Source organism: Heterocephalus glaber, unplaced genomic scaffold (genome assembly GCF_053883595.1).
Source record: "Heterocephalus glaber isolate CG9 unplaced genomic scaffold, H.glaber_assembly_v1.0 deba00001472, whole genome shotgun sequence".
Taxonomy (NCBI): domain Eukaryota; kingdom Metazoa; phylum Chordata; class Mammalia; order Rodentia; family Bathyergidae; genus Heterocephalus; species Heterocephalus glaber.
This window is the reverse complement of record NW_028258315.1, coordinates 68,904,029-68,923,817: the sequence shown is the minus strand read 5'-3', so window position 1 is coordinate 68,923,817 and position 19,789 is coordinate 68,904,029. Positions and strand designations below refer to the sequence as shown.

At 36.9% G+C, this 19,789-nt stretch overlaps 1 protein-coding gene and 1 pseudogene across 1 annotated transcript in view; one reads left to right on the top strand and one right to left on the bottom strand.

Moving 5' to 3' along the window:
* The window catches only part of Fbxl2 (F-box and leucine rich repeat protein 2), a 101,691-nt gene that overhangs the window by 44,833 nt on the left and 37,069 nt on the right, over positions 1–19,789 (top strand). The window contains exons 3-5 of the mRNA XM_004857852.4: positions 9,686–9,740; positions 10,003–10,077; positions 12,663–12,757. Of these exons, the coding sequence (XP_004857909.1) occupies positions 9,686–9,740; positions 10,003–10,077; positions 12,663–12,757 (225 nt within the window). The remainder of the gene's footprint in view (positions 1–9,685; positions 9,741–10,002; positions 10,078–12,662; positions 12,758–19,789) is intronic.
* Positions 11,040–18,934, bottom strand: LOC110344505 (large ribosomal subunit protein uL11 pseudogene; annotated as a pseudogene).

The window sequence follows — 19,789 nt, the reverse complement described above, 5'->3', positions numbered from 1 at the left end:
GTGGAAATGTAAAACTAGAATTCCTTACTAACCTAAATTATTCTTAAATGATGATGTAATTTTAAAAAATTTTCTGTAACGGCATAGCCACCATAGAAAACGATTTGGCATTTCTTCAGAAAGTTAAGCAAAGAGTTATTGTATGACCTAGGAATTCTACTTATACAATGGTGCCACCTTTATATTCCAGGACTCCTGGTAGATGCTTGGAATGGTGGATACTGAACCCTAAATATGCTTTTTCCTATACATATATAGCTATGATAAAATTATGATAATTTATAAATTAGGCACAGTAAGATTAATAATCTTAGTAATAGTAAAGTAGAACAATTCTAACAATATGCAGTAATACAAGTTGTGTGCATGTGATCTTTCTCAGTATATCTTGTGCTCACCCTTGTGGTTTTTGAGATGATCTTTAATGGAAGTGCTTTATGACTTCTCTTTGGGATATCTGAGTGGCCAGCATCACTGCTCATGTGCTTTGCCACCATTACTAAGTAAAACAAGGGTTACTTGGACACAGGCCAAATCAGTCTGATCACCAAGACTTGATAACTGAGTTAGCCAATAAGTTGACTAAAGAGCATGTAGTGCATTTGGCATGCATATGTTGAACCAGGGATAACTCATGTCCTGGGGCAGGAATGAGAATGATGTAAGATTTCATCACATTGCTCAAAATCGCCTGCAATTTAAAATTGTTTATTTCTGAAATTTTAATATTTTCAGAACATAGTTGACCACAGGTAAATGAAACTGTAGAAAGCAAAACCCTAGATAAGTGGGAACTACTGTGTATCCCAAACAATTGAAAACTACAACAAATACTTGTACACAAATATTCACAGCAGCATTATATACAGTAGCCAATGTGAAATTCCAAATATCTGTCAACAGATGAATACATTTGTGAGAGATATATATACAGACAGACACAGTGGTACCTCAGTTTATGAATTTAGTTTTTCAGTTTTGGGGAGGACGGCTGCATCTGTGTTTGTGGGGGAAGATGGCTGTGGTCATGTTTCATGTGGAGTTTGCAAACAGAAGCAAAATTTTCCAGAACACTTTTGTTTGCGAACCGAATTGTTGGCAAACAGAAGCATTTGTGCACCGAGGTATTACTGTGATCTACTATTTAACCATAAAAGGGAAATAAATACGGATACATGTTATGATGTAGATCTCAAAAACATTGTGCTAAGAAATGAAGCCCAACCCCAAAGGTCATATAATGTGTAATTCCATTTACATGAACTATCCAGAATAGATAAATCTGTGGAGCCAGAGCATGTTGGTGGTTGCCAGGGGATGAGGGGAGAGGGAAATAGGAAGGGACTGGTCAATATATATGATGTTTTCTTTGGGGTGATGAGAATGTTTTGAAACTAGATAGAGGTAGTGATTATAAACCATTGTAAATGGGCTAAGTATTCTGAATTGAATACTTTTAAAATGGTTAGTTTTAGTTATATAAATTTTGCCTCAATTAAAAAAACTAACTAAATTTTTTCTTAGAGTTCACCTTCCTGAAAGACTGTTAAAGATAAATTTTAATAAATTTGACTTCGGAGGGAATAAGAAACAAGAAACAGTGATTTAAATAATGTTACTGTTTGGGTAAATCTCAGTATTTTTTAAAATAAATTTTATTTTATCTCATTCCCCCTGACAAGCTCAGTAACTGTTGATTGTTTAAAAAAACGAGAAGAAAGCCATACATGGTGGTACATGCCTATAATCCCAACACTGTGGGAGGCTGAGGCAGGAGAATGATAAGGTTGGAGCCCAGTCAGGATATCTTAGTGACTTAGTGAGACCCTGTCTAAAAAAATTTGAAAAGGTTTAGGGATGTAGTCCAGACCAGAGGCGCCCTGGGTTCAGTTCCCAGAATAGCAAAAACAAAAAACTGATAATAACTCATATATGGAGGATTTGGTGAAAGTAAGGTACAATAGTAACAGTTTTAGTTGGATGATAGCAAAAGGGTGATTATAAAGTGATTTAAAGTTGTGGGTAGAGGTGTTAACTTTAGACTGCAGATATATTAGCATAAGATAAAGTAGACCTTCAAAGGCATTATTATCCTTCTGGTTAAGAAGAACAAAGATTTTTGCTTCTATTATAATCACAAGAAAAGCTATAGACAAAAATTTTAAAATTATACTTTCAGGCCCAGGGATTTAGCTCAGTGGTTCCGGCGCCTGCCTCGCAAGCGCAAGGTCCCGAGTTCGATCTCCGGCACACACACAAAAAAATTATACTTTCATAAATAAAGAGCATTGGATAAAAGGAGATCTGAATGACCTTGATTTTACAGATAGACATGCCATTCATAAGTGAGCAGAAAGCTGGTGTAATTTCCATACCTTAAATTAGGAACCTGGTCATGGTATGGGCTGATTTGACAGACTAAATCAGCAATTCTTAAGAGGCCTAAATGCAAAAACAAATTATTTGGCTTAGATATTTTCACCCTCCCCTTTTATTTCTTCTCCCCGTGACGTTTTTTTGTATTTGTTTGTGGGACTGTAGAGAAATGAACCCAGAGCCTAGTTAGTATCCAGGCTGAGTTACATACTCAGCCCTTTTTAGTTTTTATTTTGAGACAGAGTCTTGCTAAGGAGTTAAGTTGACCAGGCTAAGCTTGAATTTGGGATCTTCCTGCCTCAGCCTCCAAGAGTGATAAAATTACAGGTGTGTACCACCAAGCTGGTGTCCCCATGTTTTGACCAGAAAGACAGCAGTAGAGCAGCTGATAAGCAGTAAGACATTTTCTGGGCCTTCACATTTTAGCAATGTTACAATTCTGAACACTGGCCATTCTTTTTTTCCCCCAGGTACTGGTTATTGAACTCAGGAACTTGCACTTGCAAGGCAGGTGTACCGCCACGGAGCTAAATCCCTGGCCCCTGCTTGCCATTCTTAAATCCAGTGTCAAACTGGCCGAAGATATTATGAGAAACGAAAATTGTAGGGACCAAGAGATGGAGGAGTTGAGGGGGAAGGAAAGGGGACATAAAAAGAATTAAGATATGTACATATACCAGCTCCCCATCATGAATGTAATCATTATTTACTGAAAACATGTATTTAATAAAACTAATAAAAATAAAGATTAAAAAATACTGAAGTTCATTTCATGAAGAGAAATGAAACAAGTCTATGAGAGAATGAAGAACATAAATGATAAGTATGTAGATAAATATTAATACCTTTTATCCTTTTAAAAAAGTTCTTCAAAAGATAATTGCTTAAAGCAGAAGTCATAAATGATGTACTGAGTTTCTAGCATGTGGCGAGTATAAAATACAGCAATAGCTGGGCTGGGGATTTAGCTCAGTGGCGCCACTGCCTGCCTGGCAAGCACAACGTCCTGAGTTTGATCCCCGGTACCAAAGTGGAAAAAGAAAAATACAGTAATAGTGGCACAAAGGGCATAAAAGGATTAAATGAAAGTATACTGTTGTTACACTGGTAGAGGTATGAAATTAATTAAAGATAACCTGTAAAGAGATGCATAATACTATATAAAGCAACTACAAAATATGTATAAATATTATTAAATTATCTGATTATTTCAAAAGAGCAAAAGAAGCAGATGGGCAAATGGAAAACAAATAGCAATATGGTAAATTTTGAACCATATCCATGATTACAGTAAATGTAAATGGGTTTAACACTACTGTTGAAAAACAGTGTCAAACTGGAGTTTAAAAAATCATAAGACACAATTTATTTATTTATTTATTTATTTATTTATTTATTTTGTGGAACCAGGAATCGAACTTAGGACCTTGCACTTGCAAGGCAGGCGCTGTGCCACTGAGCTAAATCCCTGGCCCATAAAACACAATTTGACAGGAAGCAAAAGATGAAAAAGATTAAAAGAAAGTTGGGGTTATGTTAATACCAACAAAGTAGATTGTAAGGCAAGAAGTGTACTGCACACAAAGAATAACATTTCTAGGCAATAAAAGGGTCAGTAAGTTGGACAATATAGCCTTAAACTTTTGAACTTAAAATGTATAAAATGAAACAGAACTAAAGATATATAAACAGATTCACAATCACATAGGGCTTTGGGGCGGGGGCGGGGTACTGGGGATCAAACTCAGGACCTTGTGCCTGCAAGGCAGGCACACATAGGGCTTTTAACACACCTATCTCAGTAAGTTGATAGAATAACCAGACCAAAAAAAAAAATCAAAAATGATATAGGAGATATGGACCACACAACCTACTAGATATATACAGAACATGGTACCAAATAACTTTCAGAGGTGACTTCTTTTCAAGTGAACGTGGAACATGTATCAAAATAGATTAGGGCTGGGGATTTAGCTCAGTGGTTTCGCTGCCTGCTGCTCAAGCGCAAGGACCCAAGTTCGATCCCCAGTACCCCCCCCCAAAAGATTATACATTGGGCTGTAAGGTAAACATCACATTTCAAAATATTGAGATATCTAGAATATGTTCTCATCACACCAGAACTACACATTGACAGAAGAATAACTAGAAGTTATTTGTTTCTAAATAACCTATGGCTCAAGGAAGAAATCACAATGGAAATTCAGAAGCATTTCAAGCTAAACAATAATGAAAGTATGGTATATAAAAGTTTATGGGATGGACCTCAGAGGGAAATGCTGTAAAATGTAGATGTCATAAAGAAAGGGTGAAAATTAATGGTCAAAACCCATCTCACCCTTAAAAGCACAACAAAGTAAATTCACAGAAAATACTGTTATAGCAAAGGAATTGATAAAAATAAGAGATAAAGGCCAGCCAGGCATGGGGATGCAGTCCTGTAGTCCCAGCACTCCTGAGGCTGAGGCAGGGGGATCGCCACACGTTCAAGGCCAGCCTGGAGTATGTAGTGAGTTCAAGGCCAGTCTGGACTATATAGTGAGACCCTGACTCAAAAACAACAACAAAAAAACAATCACAAAAATCAAGAGAAATCAACAAAGATAATTGTATCATTAAATTGATAACCCTAACTTAAAAGGAAAATAATTTTTTCTAATGGACAAGAGTACCAATTTTATAAAATCACAATGGACAGATTTATAAAATACATTTGACAACTTGGATGAAATTGGGGAAGTTCCATGAAAAGCACAACTTTTCTTTTTTTGGTACTGGGGATCGAACTTGGGACTTGTGCTTGTGAGGCAGGCAGCAGCACCACTGAGCTAAATCCCTAGCCTGAAAACCACAACTTTTAAAAAGCCAACAGCTGAGCATGGTGGCTCACGCTTGTAGTCCCAACACTAGGAGGCTGAGGCAGGAGGTTCACCATGAGTTGGAGGTCAGGCTGGGCTACATACTGAGTTCAGTACCAGCCTGGACTACATGGACTATCCTGTCTCAAAAAACCAACAAGGTATTAAAAATCTGAACTCATCTGTTTAATTGAATTTATAAATAAAATATTACTGAAAACAGCTAAGGCCAGAAAACATCATTGTGAATTTTTCTAAACATTTAAGGAATAAATAATGCTAATCTTAAACCGATTCAGAGTTTAGAGGGGATTTTATAAGGCAAACAAAACCCTTGTCAAACTGGATGATGATTAAAGTTATAGGTGCAATATTTTTTATGAACAGAGATGCAAAAATCCTAAACAAAGCCTTAGCAAATTAAATCCAATAATAAGTAAAAATTATAATGCTCAGAACTAATAAATTTGTTTCAGGAATGCAAGGTTGTGTGTATGAAAATCAATGTAATTCAGCACATTGACTAAAATATGGAGAAAAACCATATTTTAGTACATGTAGAACGTTTGATAAAATTCAGTACTCATGATAGACTAGAAATAAAATGGAAATTCCTTAATAAGACAGATATCTATCATGGCTCTTTCACTTTGTTTTTTGTTTTGTTTTGTTTTGGTACCAGGGATCGAACTCAGGTCTTTGCACTTGCGCAGCAGGCAGCAAAACCACTGAGCTAAATCCCCGGCCCGGCTCTTTCACTTTGTGATCAAACACTGAACACCCTTCTTTTGTGTTTAGGAACATTATAAGGTTGTCCACTACCACTAGGTCTGTTTAACATTTTACTGGAGATTCTACCACCTGCAATAATATAAATAAAGCAAATAAAATGTATAAACTTTAAACAAAAGTCTCATTTACAAATGACACAATGTATACATAGAAAGTCTTGAAGAATACAAATCATTAGAATTTCAGTTTTATATATATATATATATATATATATATATATATATATATATATATGAAACAAATAGTTGGAAAATGGATTTTTCAAAGACAATGTTATTTACACCAGCATGAAATTACCTAAGACCAAATTTAATGAAATATGTAGAGGACCTCTCTACCAAAATGTGAGAGAAATTTAGCCTAAGTAAATCCAGAGGTGTATCCTTTTCGTGGATTGGAAGCTTGAGCTAAAGATTCAAAACTATTCTAATTGTAACTATAGCAGACTTTTGTTTAGAAATTGGTAAATTGATTCTAAGTTTTATTTGGAAATGTCAATGACCTAGAATAGACAATCTCAAAGAAGAGCAAAGTTGGAGGACTTAGGCAGCCACATATGGAGACAAAATACTGTAAAACCACAACAATCATGACAAAGTGGTATTAGTGTGAGGAAAGACATTTAATTCATTGACAGAAAATTCCAGAAACAGATCGACATACAGGGTCACCTGTTTTACAACAAAAGCATGTTATAGTTCCATGGAGAAAGGGTAACCTTTCAGTAAAGTGTGCTCAGTCGACTGAATAACCACATGAGAAAGAAAAAAACCTTGATACTTACCTCAGAATATAAGTGGAGTAACTTGAAATGGTTCATGGTTTTAAATATGAAAGGTAAAGATTTTTGTTTGTTTTGTTTTTTGTTGATACTGGGGATTAAATCCAGGGCCTTTGCACTGAGCTACCTTGCCAAAGCTTTTTAAATTTTTAAATTTTGATTTAGGGTCTTGCTAAAATGCTAAGTAGCCCAGGCTGGGGTCAAACTTCTAGTAATCTTGCCTCAGCCTCCCAGAGTTCTGGGATTATAGGCTTGTGCCACTACACCCAGCATAAACTGATTTTATACGTAGAAAATTATTAGTGGGAATAGATGAATTTAGAAATGTTGCTGGATAGAAAGTCTGTATGAAAATTGTATCTACTAGCAGCAATTAGAAAATGACATTTAAAATATTCCATTTAAATACCAGACGAGGAAGAATAACTAAAGATGAACGAAGTATCTGTGTAGAAGACTATAAGATTTACTGTGAGAAATTAAAGAAGACCTGAAAAAGACAGTATGGTATTTCTGAATTGAAAGACTTAATATTGTAAAAATCTCAGTTCCCTCCAAATTTTCTATAAGTTTAATTGTGTCCCAGTAAAAGTTTCAAGAGGTTGTGTGTGTGTGTGTGTGTGTGTGTGTGTGAAACTTAGTATGCTGATTCTGAAACTTAAATGGAAATTCAAAGGATCAAGAATAACCAAGACAGTCTTGATGAAGAATAACAAAGTCAAAGAACTTACATCACCAGACTTCAGAACTTACTATGAAGTTCATAATTAAAACAGTACCTTACTCTGGTACAAAGATAGACAAATAGACTAATGGAACAGAATAGAAAGTCCAGAAGCCCAGTGGTGCCTTGGTTCACAAATTCAGTTCTCTCCATGATTCTGGACAAGAACTATATTAAATTTTCCCATAAGGTCGACATTGAACCTAACCATTGAATTTGATTCAGTTCTCATCCAACTCAGTTTGTAACCAAAATCATGGAAAGAATCAAGTTCGTGAACTGAGGTCCCACTGTATATCCAACCCTACACTCCCTAGTATATATTTATGACCTTGAGTACTATTGTGATGTGTGGCCCATGAAAATATGGTTATCATTTTTGGGGTAGGAAGCACTTTTCAGGAAAAAATATTTTAGAGGGGCCAGAGCTGTTTCTCACCATATTAGCTATATCATTTTCTAGTATCCCAGGCTTTGTTATTCAGGACATTAATTTTATTCATCAAAACAAAACATGAGTTAGGAATTGGCTTAAGCTGCATTTTGGCAGTCTGAATATCATCATGTCTATTTGTGCAAATTCAGCTACATTCAGTTTAGGGTATGTATGGATATAATGTAAATACTTCAATTTGCTGCAATGAAACCCATCAATCTATATAATCAATATGTACTAATAAAAATGTGAAACAAAACAAAAATATTGAAAAAAATGAAACAATGTAGTTTTTCATCCAGTGACCTTACAATTGAGTGGTAAACATGAGTTGAGAAATACAAATCCACAGGCCTGCCTGCCCCCAGTAGCCATGTTCCATGCCGTATGACCATTCCACAATCAGCCACAACTGTCATTTTCCTAAAAACCAAGAAATTAGTCATGTATAGTAGAATCACAGTTCATGCTGGGGTTGGACTCTATAAGATGCAGAATAAGAAGAATAACTTCATGGCTACTCGGGGCAGGCAGGCGTGTGGATAAGATGTGTTATCTTAGAGGCAATGTAGGCATGCAGATTCCCTGAAATACGTTTGCTATTATATATGTGTGTACGTTTGCTCTTATGTATTTCAGCTACCAGTATTTTCTTATACACAAAGATCCCTAAGTCTGTCCCTTTTCACTAGAGCCTAGATTGTAGAATGGCATTTGTGCACTCTCTAGTCTCATGGTATTGCTTTCCATCCCTCAGCCATGGATGTTCAATTTACCCTGATAGTTACCTCAGGGAATTTTGAGGAACTTCACGGGTGGCTTCTGCCAGCTCACCCCTTCCCTCCCCATACACAAAGGGACAAGACTCTTATTTACCTTCCAGGACTGCCAGAATTGAGACAGAATTGTCCCTGACCTCAGCTCCATCCTCTTTCTTCTCCAGAAAAGCTGCTTTTGATTTTCAGCTATCATTCCACAGCATTGAGGCGGGACACACTGCTGCTCAGGATGATCTCAGTGGCTCCTGGCCTCTGTCATTCAGATCGATTCCGTGCTGGCAGCTGCTGTTTTCTACAAGTGGCATTACTGTTGTCAGCCAGGTTTTTGTTTGCTTCTCTCTTTTCTTTTCCCCCAACTTTCTCATGTTCTGTAGCTTCTTGGCTTTTGCTCCGGAATTACTCGTCACTTATAGACTGTGCCAGCTAATGAGCCCTGTCTTTCTGCCAGGTGGACAAATACATCCAACCAATGGGTTCTGTCATTTAGCTTTTTTGGCCATGTTATTTGAGGCTCAAATCTGAGCTTGTTTGGTGCATCCAAAAGAGAGGTTTGCGTCATGTGTTAGGGATATTAGAATTTGAAGGACTTGGTTATCACCAGGCTTGGTAGATTAGAGAGCTGGCCCTCACACAGAATTACTTAGAATCACTTTCCCATGTTCATTTCTAAAAAAACAAGGAAATTTAAAAAAAAACAAAAAACCCCAAGGAAATAAAAGATTAATGAGTTCTGTTTCAGAGAATTTGTATAGTGTTTCAAACAGCTTATGAATGTACAAACTTTGAATATTTCAGTCATGAAATTACTATGTACTTGATTGTTGCTAATTGAGAAATTTTGAAAAAACCATATGACACTTTAGATTTTATCTTTCAAGTCATAATTATACTAAAATGTTAACAGTATCTTTTTGTGTGTGTTTTTTCCTTTCTTTCTAGAATATTTTCCTTCTTGGATATAGTAACTCTGTGCAGATGTGCGCAGATTTCCAAGGTAGTGTATTCTCTAGATCTTTAATATTTACCAAGTTTTATTGGAATAAGGATGAGCTTTAGTTCAAATTAAATATTAAAATTAAAATATTACCTTTTGTATTCAATAAGACATGTTATCATAATCCTGTATTTGATTATTAACTTGATATATATCAAGAATAAAAGTTTGGAAATATAAAGGTTGCAAATATTTTTTTAACAGACTCAGTGACGGTACCTCTTTCACCCATACCCCTTTTCTTTTTTCTTCTGCCACTCAGGCTTGGAACATCTTAGCCCTAGATGGAAGCAACTGGCAAAGAATAGATCTTTTTAACTTTCAAACAGATGTAGAGGTAAGTTAGTTAATTTTATTTAGAGGACTTTTCAAACAGATAAGTAACTGTTCCCTCTAATCTGCCTTTTTTTTTTTTAACTGCATTTTAGATTTAATAGAAAAGGGTTTTTCTGTTCTGTTTTGTTTTGTTTTTTGAGACAGGACTTTACGATATAGTTACAGGCTGACCTTGAACTCCCTATGTAGCCCAGGCTGGCCTCGAACTCACAACGATCCTCTTCCCACAGCCCTAGAGTGCTGGGATTGCAGGTGTTCGCCATCACATCTGGCATATTAAAGTGTTCAGAACACTTTAGAACAGAAGAGAAAAAAATCTGGAAGATATTTGTATATATCAAGACCAAATTTTCCCTTGTCTTTTTATTTTTGCCCTATATCAGTGACAGATAGCTTTCCCCCCTTGTTCATGTTCATAGTCTGAGTTTTACCCCCACCACTTTAAAGTCTTGCAGCTCCATCATTAACACCTACCTAGTCCTTTATAGGACATCTGACAAATGTTTCTTGAAGTGAAAGATCTGGGAATTGTAATTCAGCATTAAGAATGGAGAAATGCCTGAGGTGCAGGCCTAAGAGTGAGGCTGGATATGTGAAGTGTGACTCCAGCCTGGCTGCTTAAATGATATACTCTCAGGCCTCTGTTCGATTACCTGTGAAATAAAGAAGTAATTCTTTAAAACTCTTTCCAATTCTAGGATTCTGCTCTACCAGGTATGATTTTAAAAAATACCATGTTTATTTAAATAAAGACTTATAGTGAAAGACACGTTCACTCACTTTGAGCATACTTATCCCATTGTTCTTTCCACTTTCTGCATCTTTGCTTGCGCTCTTGTGGCTGCCTTGATGTCCTAAATTGATTCAAAACATTTGCCCTCTGTGGTCATTTTGGCTTTGAGGAAGAGCCAGAAGTCACACAGTGTCAGGGCCAGTGAATAAGGTGAATGAGGATACACCATGTTTTTATGAGCCTGCCTTTCTATTAGATGGCACTTGGCAGTAGAAGTCTGTTTTGTTTTGTTTTGTTTGTTTTTTATCACATCTTATAAAGACATGAAAGAAGACTTTCAGAACTGTTTCAGAAAGTTGCAATAATGATGGGATAGGTGGGTGTCTTGAGGTGGGGTTGGGGGTATATTTTGAAGGGGATTAATGGCGGTGTATCTTTCAATGTAATAAATATTTTAAAATTTTAAACATTCAACATATTTTTGTATTCTTGTATTTATCTGGAAATACATGAATATTTTAGCTTAAGAGTGGTAAACCTAGACAACTAAAGTTTATTTTAAAACAATTTCAACACATTTATGGCAGGGCTGTAATTCCTGTGTTTCACTGCAGGGTGGCTTGAACCACTGGTGGTATGAACAGATCTAATCACTTTTATCAGTCTTTTTAACAAAAATTAATAAAAAGTAACCTGTTGGGACAGTCAGGCATGTACCACTGGTGGTTTGAACAGGCAGGAACATGTTAATATTAAATACCGTATTTCTAATCAAAAAGCAAGGGTAAGAGTAATAAAGAACATCGCACAGAATAATTGCCTAAAGTGCTGATTTGAGGGTATTGAGATACCAGAGTTTATTATCTTCCCAATGTTAGTAAAACCTTATTCCTTTCCCATTTAGCCAATTCAGTTACTAGAATGGAATTGTACTTTAATTCAGTTAATATAGTATGTTTGCCAAATATTTTATCAAAGTGTGTTTTGTGTCTTTTTTTAATGAATAAGGAAATGGTTATGTTTAACAGTGATGTAAGTCCAAGCAGTTTCCTCCTAGTTACTTCACTTGGCAGAACCTAGAAGAACTAATGGCCTGTTGTGGAGGTCCCTTCCCACCTCCGCGATGTCACTTGCTGCATGGAGAGTCTGGGCTCCGTTAAGCCAGTGGAGCAGGCATGTCCAGCAAGTGGGGCAGAGCACAGGAGTTCCACAGATGCTTTGGAACTCCCTCATTCCTCTCATTCTGTGGTGCTCTGAGCTTGGAAGGGCGCTGGGATCTAGAGATTCATGTCCATGCTGGAAAGATAAGCTCCAGTTCCTGGCTTACACTGGTCCCTGCATCAGGTGTTTACTGTGGCTCTTTCCAGTTTTAATAACAGTAATTGCAAGTACCCCACCCACACATGGCAGCCTTCCAAACCAGCCACTTTCAAAGTGATAATCTCTAAATCTTTTGCTCACTGTGTCTTAGTGATACTGAAAAGAATCCTAAATCGTAAAAATGCAGTCATTCCAGTGGCCATAAGTCTTGCTCACTGGCCAGTGTTCCCACAGCGGACCTCAGGGAGCCTGATGACCGATGGAGCAGGCTTGATTCTGGAGGGGAAGGGGCCTCACTCAGGGCTGAGGGATCAAAAGACGGCGCCCAGGCTCTTTGAAAAAATACGTCCATGGTTTCATTGAAAACATTTTTCTTTTTTGCAGTAGGGATAGAACTAAAGTGCTAGAGGAATGTTCCACAATATTTTCTGTTACATTTCTGGAAACATATATTGTTTCTGAATTTCATGTTATTCTACTGCTAGGTTAGCAGCATGAAAAAGTGATACTTTTTCTAACTCTCTCCATTCAAGGGTCGAGTAGTGGAAAATATCTCGAAGCGATGTGGTGGATTCCTAAGGAAGCTCAGCTTGCGAGGCTGTATTGGTGTTGGGGATTCCTCCTTGAAGTAAGTCAGATCCATGGTGACCTACTCTGTCACGGCAGCTTGTAGCTGACATTTCTGTGAGCAAAAATAAACCGAGCACATCATAAGGTTTTCTTTCTATGACAGTTTGTGTAGAGTAATGAGAGAACCATGACTTTGGAATAACAGGTGAGCTCCACTGTGAGGGATGCAAACTTGGGACAAATTATTTCACCTGGCTGAGTGTCTGTGCTCTCTCCTGCAAAGTAGGGCAGTTACAGTTCATGCACAGGAGTGCTGTGAACGTGACATGAAACAACATATATGAAGTGCTTGGCACATAATATTATTATGTTTGTTCACCTCTATTCCCTTCTTTACTTTCCCATCTTCCTAATTTCTTATAAAATTATTGAAAAAATAATACTTTCAAAAATTTCCTTACCATAAGGTAGAATTTTGCTTACTCATACGAGGTGTGATCATTACAAGCATTTTATTATAGTTAGCAGTATTACCTACCCAACTAGATGCATGTCCACCCTTACTGGATAGCTATTAATTATTAGGAATGTTATCAAACCACTATTAAGAACATGTTCTTTAAGATTTTTCTGGAGATAGACAAGGTTAGAGCCTTTGTGTCTTTATTATAGTGGCCTCTAGTATTGCTTCTGAGATTGGCTGAATTAGAACATGACCTTGGAAGCTTGGAACAGGCGTACATATCACCACCACAGCAGGCCTCCAGGAAGAACGTGCTGTGTACAGTGAATGCAGACAGAAACATTTATACTTCATTATCTGCTACAGCATCACTGAGAAATTTGGCTCAGCACTTTTAAGGATCAAAACACTTTAAATGCTATGGAACAAAGTGTTTTGTTTTATTAAGAAATTTGGGACATCATACCAGATTTTTTGCTGCTTCAGAATCTTTGAAAACCAATGAAATGGATTGCTTCTATCTTAAGGGAAGCTTAAATGTAGCAGTAGTTCCTAAGAAAATTTATAATAGAGAAGATAAATCTAATAGAGGTTCCATTAAAGAAATTGAATGTGAAGATATGAATTGTCAAGGAAGTATGGCAAAGAAATATATTCTTATTTTGGCAATTGGAATAAAACCTTATCTACTAGCAAAACAGTCTTTTGAAGCTAAGAATGTTTGTTGGTTTTAGAGCAAAAATCTGTATTGGTTAGATATCTATGCATTTTTATATGTAAAGACTACATTATTATGAGATACAAGCATAGTCATGAAGTCATGACTCAGAAGAACTTTTATTATTCCTTTAGTTTTGTATAGAAATCATTTAGAACCAGCCTTGGCCTCTACTCTCTCCCACATGTGTACTGTTTGGAGGAAGCTATTCATTTATAAACCTTCATTGAACCCTTACTAGAAAAGATACTGACTTAGACAGTGGAGATACAATAGCAAACCAAATAGATTAAAAACAGAACTAATAGACCTTGGATACATTCTCTGTATCGTTCCTGTTCTATCACTATATAGAAGTCCTATGGTGCTTTTTGTTTGTTGGTTGGTACTGGGGATTGGACCCAGGGCCTTCTCACTTCTCCCAGGGCCTTCTATATCCTGAGCTCTTAAATTTTGACACAGGCTTAGTATGTCACCTAAGTTGCCCAAACTGGGCTTGAAATTGGGACCCTATTGCCTCAGCCTTGTCCTATGGGTTAACAACTTTATTGAGATGTAATTGAGGTAAAAATAGGCTGGACATATTTAAGGTATATAATTTCATAAGTTTTGATGTGTATATACTCATAAACCAACACCATATATAGTATGTAGTCAGCCCTCCATATCCATGAATTCCATATCCATGTATTCACAGATCAGAAATATTTTTTAAATTATACTGAATGGTACGCTATATTTTTCTTACCCTAAACAATACTGTTTATATAGCATTTACATTGTAGTAGGTAGTGTAAGAAATCTAGAGATGATGTAAAGGTTAAGAGAGGATGTTTATAAGTCATATGCAAATACTGTATCCTTTTAGATAAAGGACTTGAGTATCTATAGATTTTGATATCTACAGGGAGGTCCTGGAACCAGTCCCCACAGATCCTGATGGGCCACTGTACTTCTTTTGCCTAGATCCTTTCACTCGACATAATTGCTTTGAGATTTATCCATGTTGTGTGTATCAGCGGTTCTTTCCTTTTCACTGTTAAATGTAGTCCATTGCACAGATATACAGATAATCCTTGAATGATGAGGGGGTTATTACCCTCTAAACCTATCTGAAGTTGCAAATATTGCTACGTTGAATGTGCATTTAATATGCCTAACATACATCATAGCCAAGCCTAACCTTAAATGTGTCATAACACTTATGTTAGCCAAAGCTGGGCAAAATCACCTACTACAAAGCCTTATAATAAGTGTTGATAGCTCATGTAATTTGTTGAATTCCTGTATCCCAAAACTGCCAGCACCACAGTCATTACCATTGCCTCGCATCACAAGAGCATATCATACTGCAAAGTGCAGTTTCTACTGAATTATGTATTGCTTTCATACTATCATAAGCCAAAAAAATCCTAAGTTAAGCCATTATAAGTTGGGGACTTACAGTGTGTTTATACCTTCATCCGTTTGTGGACATTTGGATTTATTCCAGCTTAAGGGTTGTTAGAAATAAAGCTTCTATGAAGCTGGGCCAGGTGGTACACACCTGGCATCCCAGCACTCTGGGAGGCTGAGCTAGGAAGATTCCAAATTCACACCCAGTCTGGACACTTTAGCATGATCAGACCTAGTTGGGGCAATTCAATGACTTAGCAAAATCATGTTTCAAAGTAAAAAATAAAAAAAGGCTATGGATGAAGGCCTTGAGTTCAGTCCCAAGTACTGATAAGAGAGATAAATAAGCCAGCAAATAAAGCTGCTATGAATGTTTGTGTATGTCTTTGTATGATACATGCTTTCATTTCTCCTGGATAAAATACCCAAGAGTTGAATGGCTAGACCATTTGGTAGGTGCATGTTTAACTTTTAAGGAACTTGCAAACTATTTCCCAAAGAAATTGTAGCATTCTGTATTCCCACCAGCAATATTTGATACTTTTGGTTCTTCCACATTCTTGCCAACATTTGGTATGGTCAGTCTCTTTGAATTATATTCATTTAGTAGATGTGTACATGGTATAGTATTGCTTTAATTTTCATTTCTCTAATGGGTAAGATTACTTTCTCTACTGATGCCGTTTAGCATCTTTTAATGTATTTATTTGCTATCCGTGTATCTTTGGTGAAATACCTGTTCAAATCTTTTTGCCCATTGCTTTTATTAGATTGTTTTCTTAACCATTGACATTTTTGTCAGACAATCTTTTTATTGAATATTTTCTTATGCTTCATAGCTATGTGGGCACTCACCCACACCCTTGTTGATGTCATCTATAACGTCAGGGGGGTGCTGGCTGTGCATATTGCAGCCCATGTACTGGGCAGTCCCCTGGGTCTCTTTAATGGTTCCAGAAAGTGCCACATCTGTCAGGCACTGTTGAGAATCTCATCAAAAGCACTCTTTCCAGTGTGTTTAATATTTTTCTGTTTCTTCTGTCTCTTGGTGGCTCCTTGAGGGCTTTGATGATCAGGGCAGAGGCAGAAGGCACCACCTCAGTCTGGGCCTGTCTGCTCTGACTGGTCAGATACTTCCAGTCACCAGTTGCCTTGGCAACATCATCACCTACTTCTTTTGGAGACAGACACAGGGGGCCAATCTTGGGGGAAAAGGCAGACGTGACACTGACCACCACTGGTGCACCTCAGGTACATGACTTTGATCTTGTTGGGGGCTGAACTTGGGCGACATGGTAGAGGCGGCTGATGTCGGATGAACCTGGATTTGGAACAACTGAAGAAAGTTGCACCTTAGCCTCCTCCAGCCAAGAGCCTTAATCATTGGAGTTCTTTTTTTTTTTTGGTACTGGGGATCGAATTCAAGTCTTTGTGCTTGTGCAGCGGGTGGCAAAACCACTGAGCTAAATCCCCGGCCCTCGAGTTCTTAATTATGTCCTAGATACAAGTCCTTTGTCGGGTATGTGTTTTGTAAATATTTTGTCCCAGTCTGTAGTTTATTTTTTCATTCTCTTAACTGCCTTTTTGAAGAGAAGTTTTTTAATTTTAAAAAGTTCAGTTTATCAAGTTTCTCATGTGGACATTTCTTTTGGCATGAGAAATTGATGCTTAACCCAAGGTCGTAAGGACTTTCTCCTGTTTTTCTTTAGAAGTTTTGTGGTTTAGGTATATGTTCCATTCCTAGAAGACTTTTATATATGGTGTAAGGTCTGCATTGAACTCCTCTTTTTGGCCTATGGATGTCCAGTTTTTCTAGCATGATTTCTTGAAATGAACAGTCTTTTTCCACTGAATTGATTTTGTGTGTTTGTTGAAAACCAGTTTTCTGCAGTGTGTGAAACTATTTTTGTGGTCTCTATATTAATCCAAACTACACTGTCTTAGTAACTGTAGCTTTGTAATGGCTTGAAATAAGGTAGTATTAGTCTTCCAACTTATCTTAAAGGTACTTTGGCTACTCTAGGTCCATTGCATTTCCCTATAAATTATAGAATAAGCTTGTCAATTTCTGTAAAACAGCCTGCTGGGATTGTGATTCAAATAATGTTGAATCCCATAGGTCAATTTGGGGAGAACTGACATCTGAACAATATTGATTCTTCCAATCCATGAACATGATATATCTCTCAATGTATTTAGTTGCTTTGAAGTTTCCCTCAAGCCAAGTGTGGGCACACACTTGCAGTCTCAGCACTTGGGAGGCTGCGGCAGGAGGATTGCCGTAAGTTTGAGGCCAGCCTGAACTATATAGCAAGACACTGTCTTGAAAAAAAATTTCCTCTCAGCATGTTTTACAGTTTTCAGTGTAGAAATTTTACACATATTTTGTCATATTTATGCCTTTGTGAACAGTATTTTATTCCAGTTTTCAATTGTTCATTACTGAAAATACTATTGATTTTTGTACAGTGATTTTTTTGTTTTTTTCATTTGTTCATTTTTGTTTTGTTTTTTGGATGCTGAGGATTGAGCCCAAGGACATGCTAATCATATATTTTATTAGCCCTGTGCATTAGTCTTATCCTGCCACCTTGATAACTTCACTTACTAGTTTTAGTAGCTTTTTTCTGATTCCTTTGGACTTTCTACATAGATAATCGTGTTACTTGCAAATGAAGGTGGGTTTTTTTTTGTTTCTAGTTGTTTCTTAGTTTCTAGTTTTTCATGTTTCTAGTTGATGCCTTTTATGTTTTGCTTTGCCCGATTGTACTGGTGAGATGGTCTAGTACAATGTTGAATAGAAGTATTGAAAGTAGATATTCTAGCCAAGTTTTTTATTTTATTGGAGTGACCACATTTAAATATAATATTAGCTATGGGTTATTAGATTATGATCAAGTTGAGGAAGTTACTCTCTCCTTTTTTTGGTACCGGGGATCAATTCAGGACCTTGCGCTTGCCAGGCAGGCGTGGTGCCACTGAACTAAATCCCTGGCCAGGAAGTTACTTTCTGTTCCTAGCTGGATGGGAGTTTTTTTTTTTTTTAAGTTGAGAGTGGACTTTAGATTTTCTCAGATACTTTTTCTCACCTATACATAGGTTTTCTTTTTTTAGTCTGTTAATATAATTTACATTAATCATTTAAAAACATTTAAATCAACTTTCCATCCATTGGATAAACACTACTTGAGTCATGCATTATATATTTTATATATTGTTAAAAATTTTTGCATTTCTGTTCATGAGTATTATTGCTTTATAGTTTTCATTTCTTCTAATGTTTTTGATGAATTGGGAAGTATTTCCTCTTCAGCTTTTTAAATAATTTATGTAGAATTTTTTTCCTTTAAGTATTTGATAGGGGCCTGGGGATTTAGCTCAGTGGTTCCGCCACCGCCCGCCTTGCAAGTGCAAGGTCCTGAGTTCGATCCCCAGTACCAAAAAAAAAAAAGAAGTATTTGGGCTGGGGATTTAGCTCAGTGGTTCTGGTGCCTGCCTCACAAGTGCAAGGTCCCAAGTTTGATCCCCAGTACCAAAAAAATTAAAATTAAAATTAAAAAAATAAAGAAGTATTTGATAGAATTCATTGAGGCCATCTGGCCCTGAAAATCAATCAATCTATCTATCTTTCTTTCTTTCTTTCCTTTCTTTCCTTTCTTTCTCCCCCCTTTCCCCCTTCCCTCCCTCCCTCTCTCTTTTTTTTTCTAGGTTACCATTGAGAAATCTGTCACCCTTATTATTTTTTCTCTGTACTTTCATGCCTCATGTCACTGTTCTCTGGCTGATTTCAGATTTTCTCTGTCAGCTGGTTTGGATCAGTTTGGTTATGATAAGTCTTGGTGTATTTTTCTTCATCTTTCTTGTGTTCAGGGAACTTTGAATTCTTTGATCTGTGGGTTTACAGTTTCCATAAAGTTTAGAAAAACTATGGCCACTATTTTCTTGAGATATTTTTTCCTCTCTTTTATCTCCTGCTTTTTTTGGTACTGGAGATCGAACTCGGGACCTTGTGCTTGCAAGGCAGGCGGTGGAACCACTGAGCTAAATCCCCAGCCCTATCTCCTACTTTTTAAGTACTCGGATTCTCATGTATTAAATTGTCCCACAATTCATTCCTATTCTGTTCTTTTTTTGTTTTTTTCCCTCTACGTTTTGTTAGTTTTTGTTGCTATGTGTTCAAGTTCACCAGTCTGCCATATCTAATCTGCTGTTAATCCCATGTAGTAAATTTTCATCTCAGCCATTATGGTTTTCATATCTAAATGTTTAATCTGGGTCTCTTAAAATATCTTTTATGTGTCTAGAAATTAACATATTTAATCTTTAGTTTCAAAAAACTGTATTCATGAAAACGTTACAGCAATGCCTCGGTTCTTTTCTCGAACAACATGAGCCCAGCCATCTGCCCTGCATGAATATGAACGTGGCCATCTTTCTCACTCTGACATGTGGCTATGGCTTCCTCTAGTTGAGATCGTGGTTGCAGACAGACCTGTGCACACTTACTGTGAAGC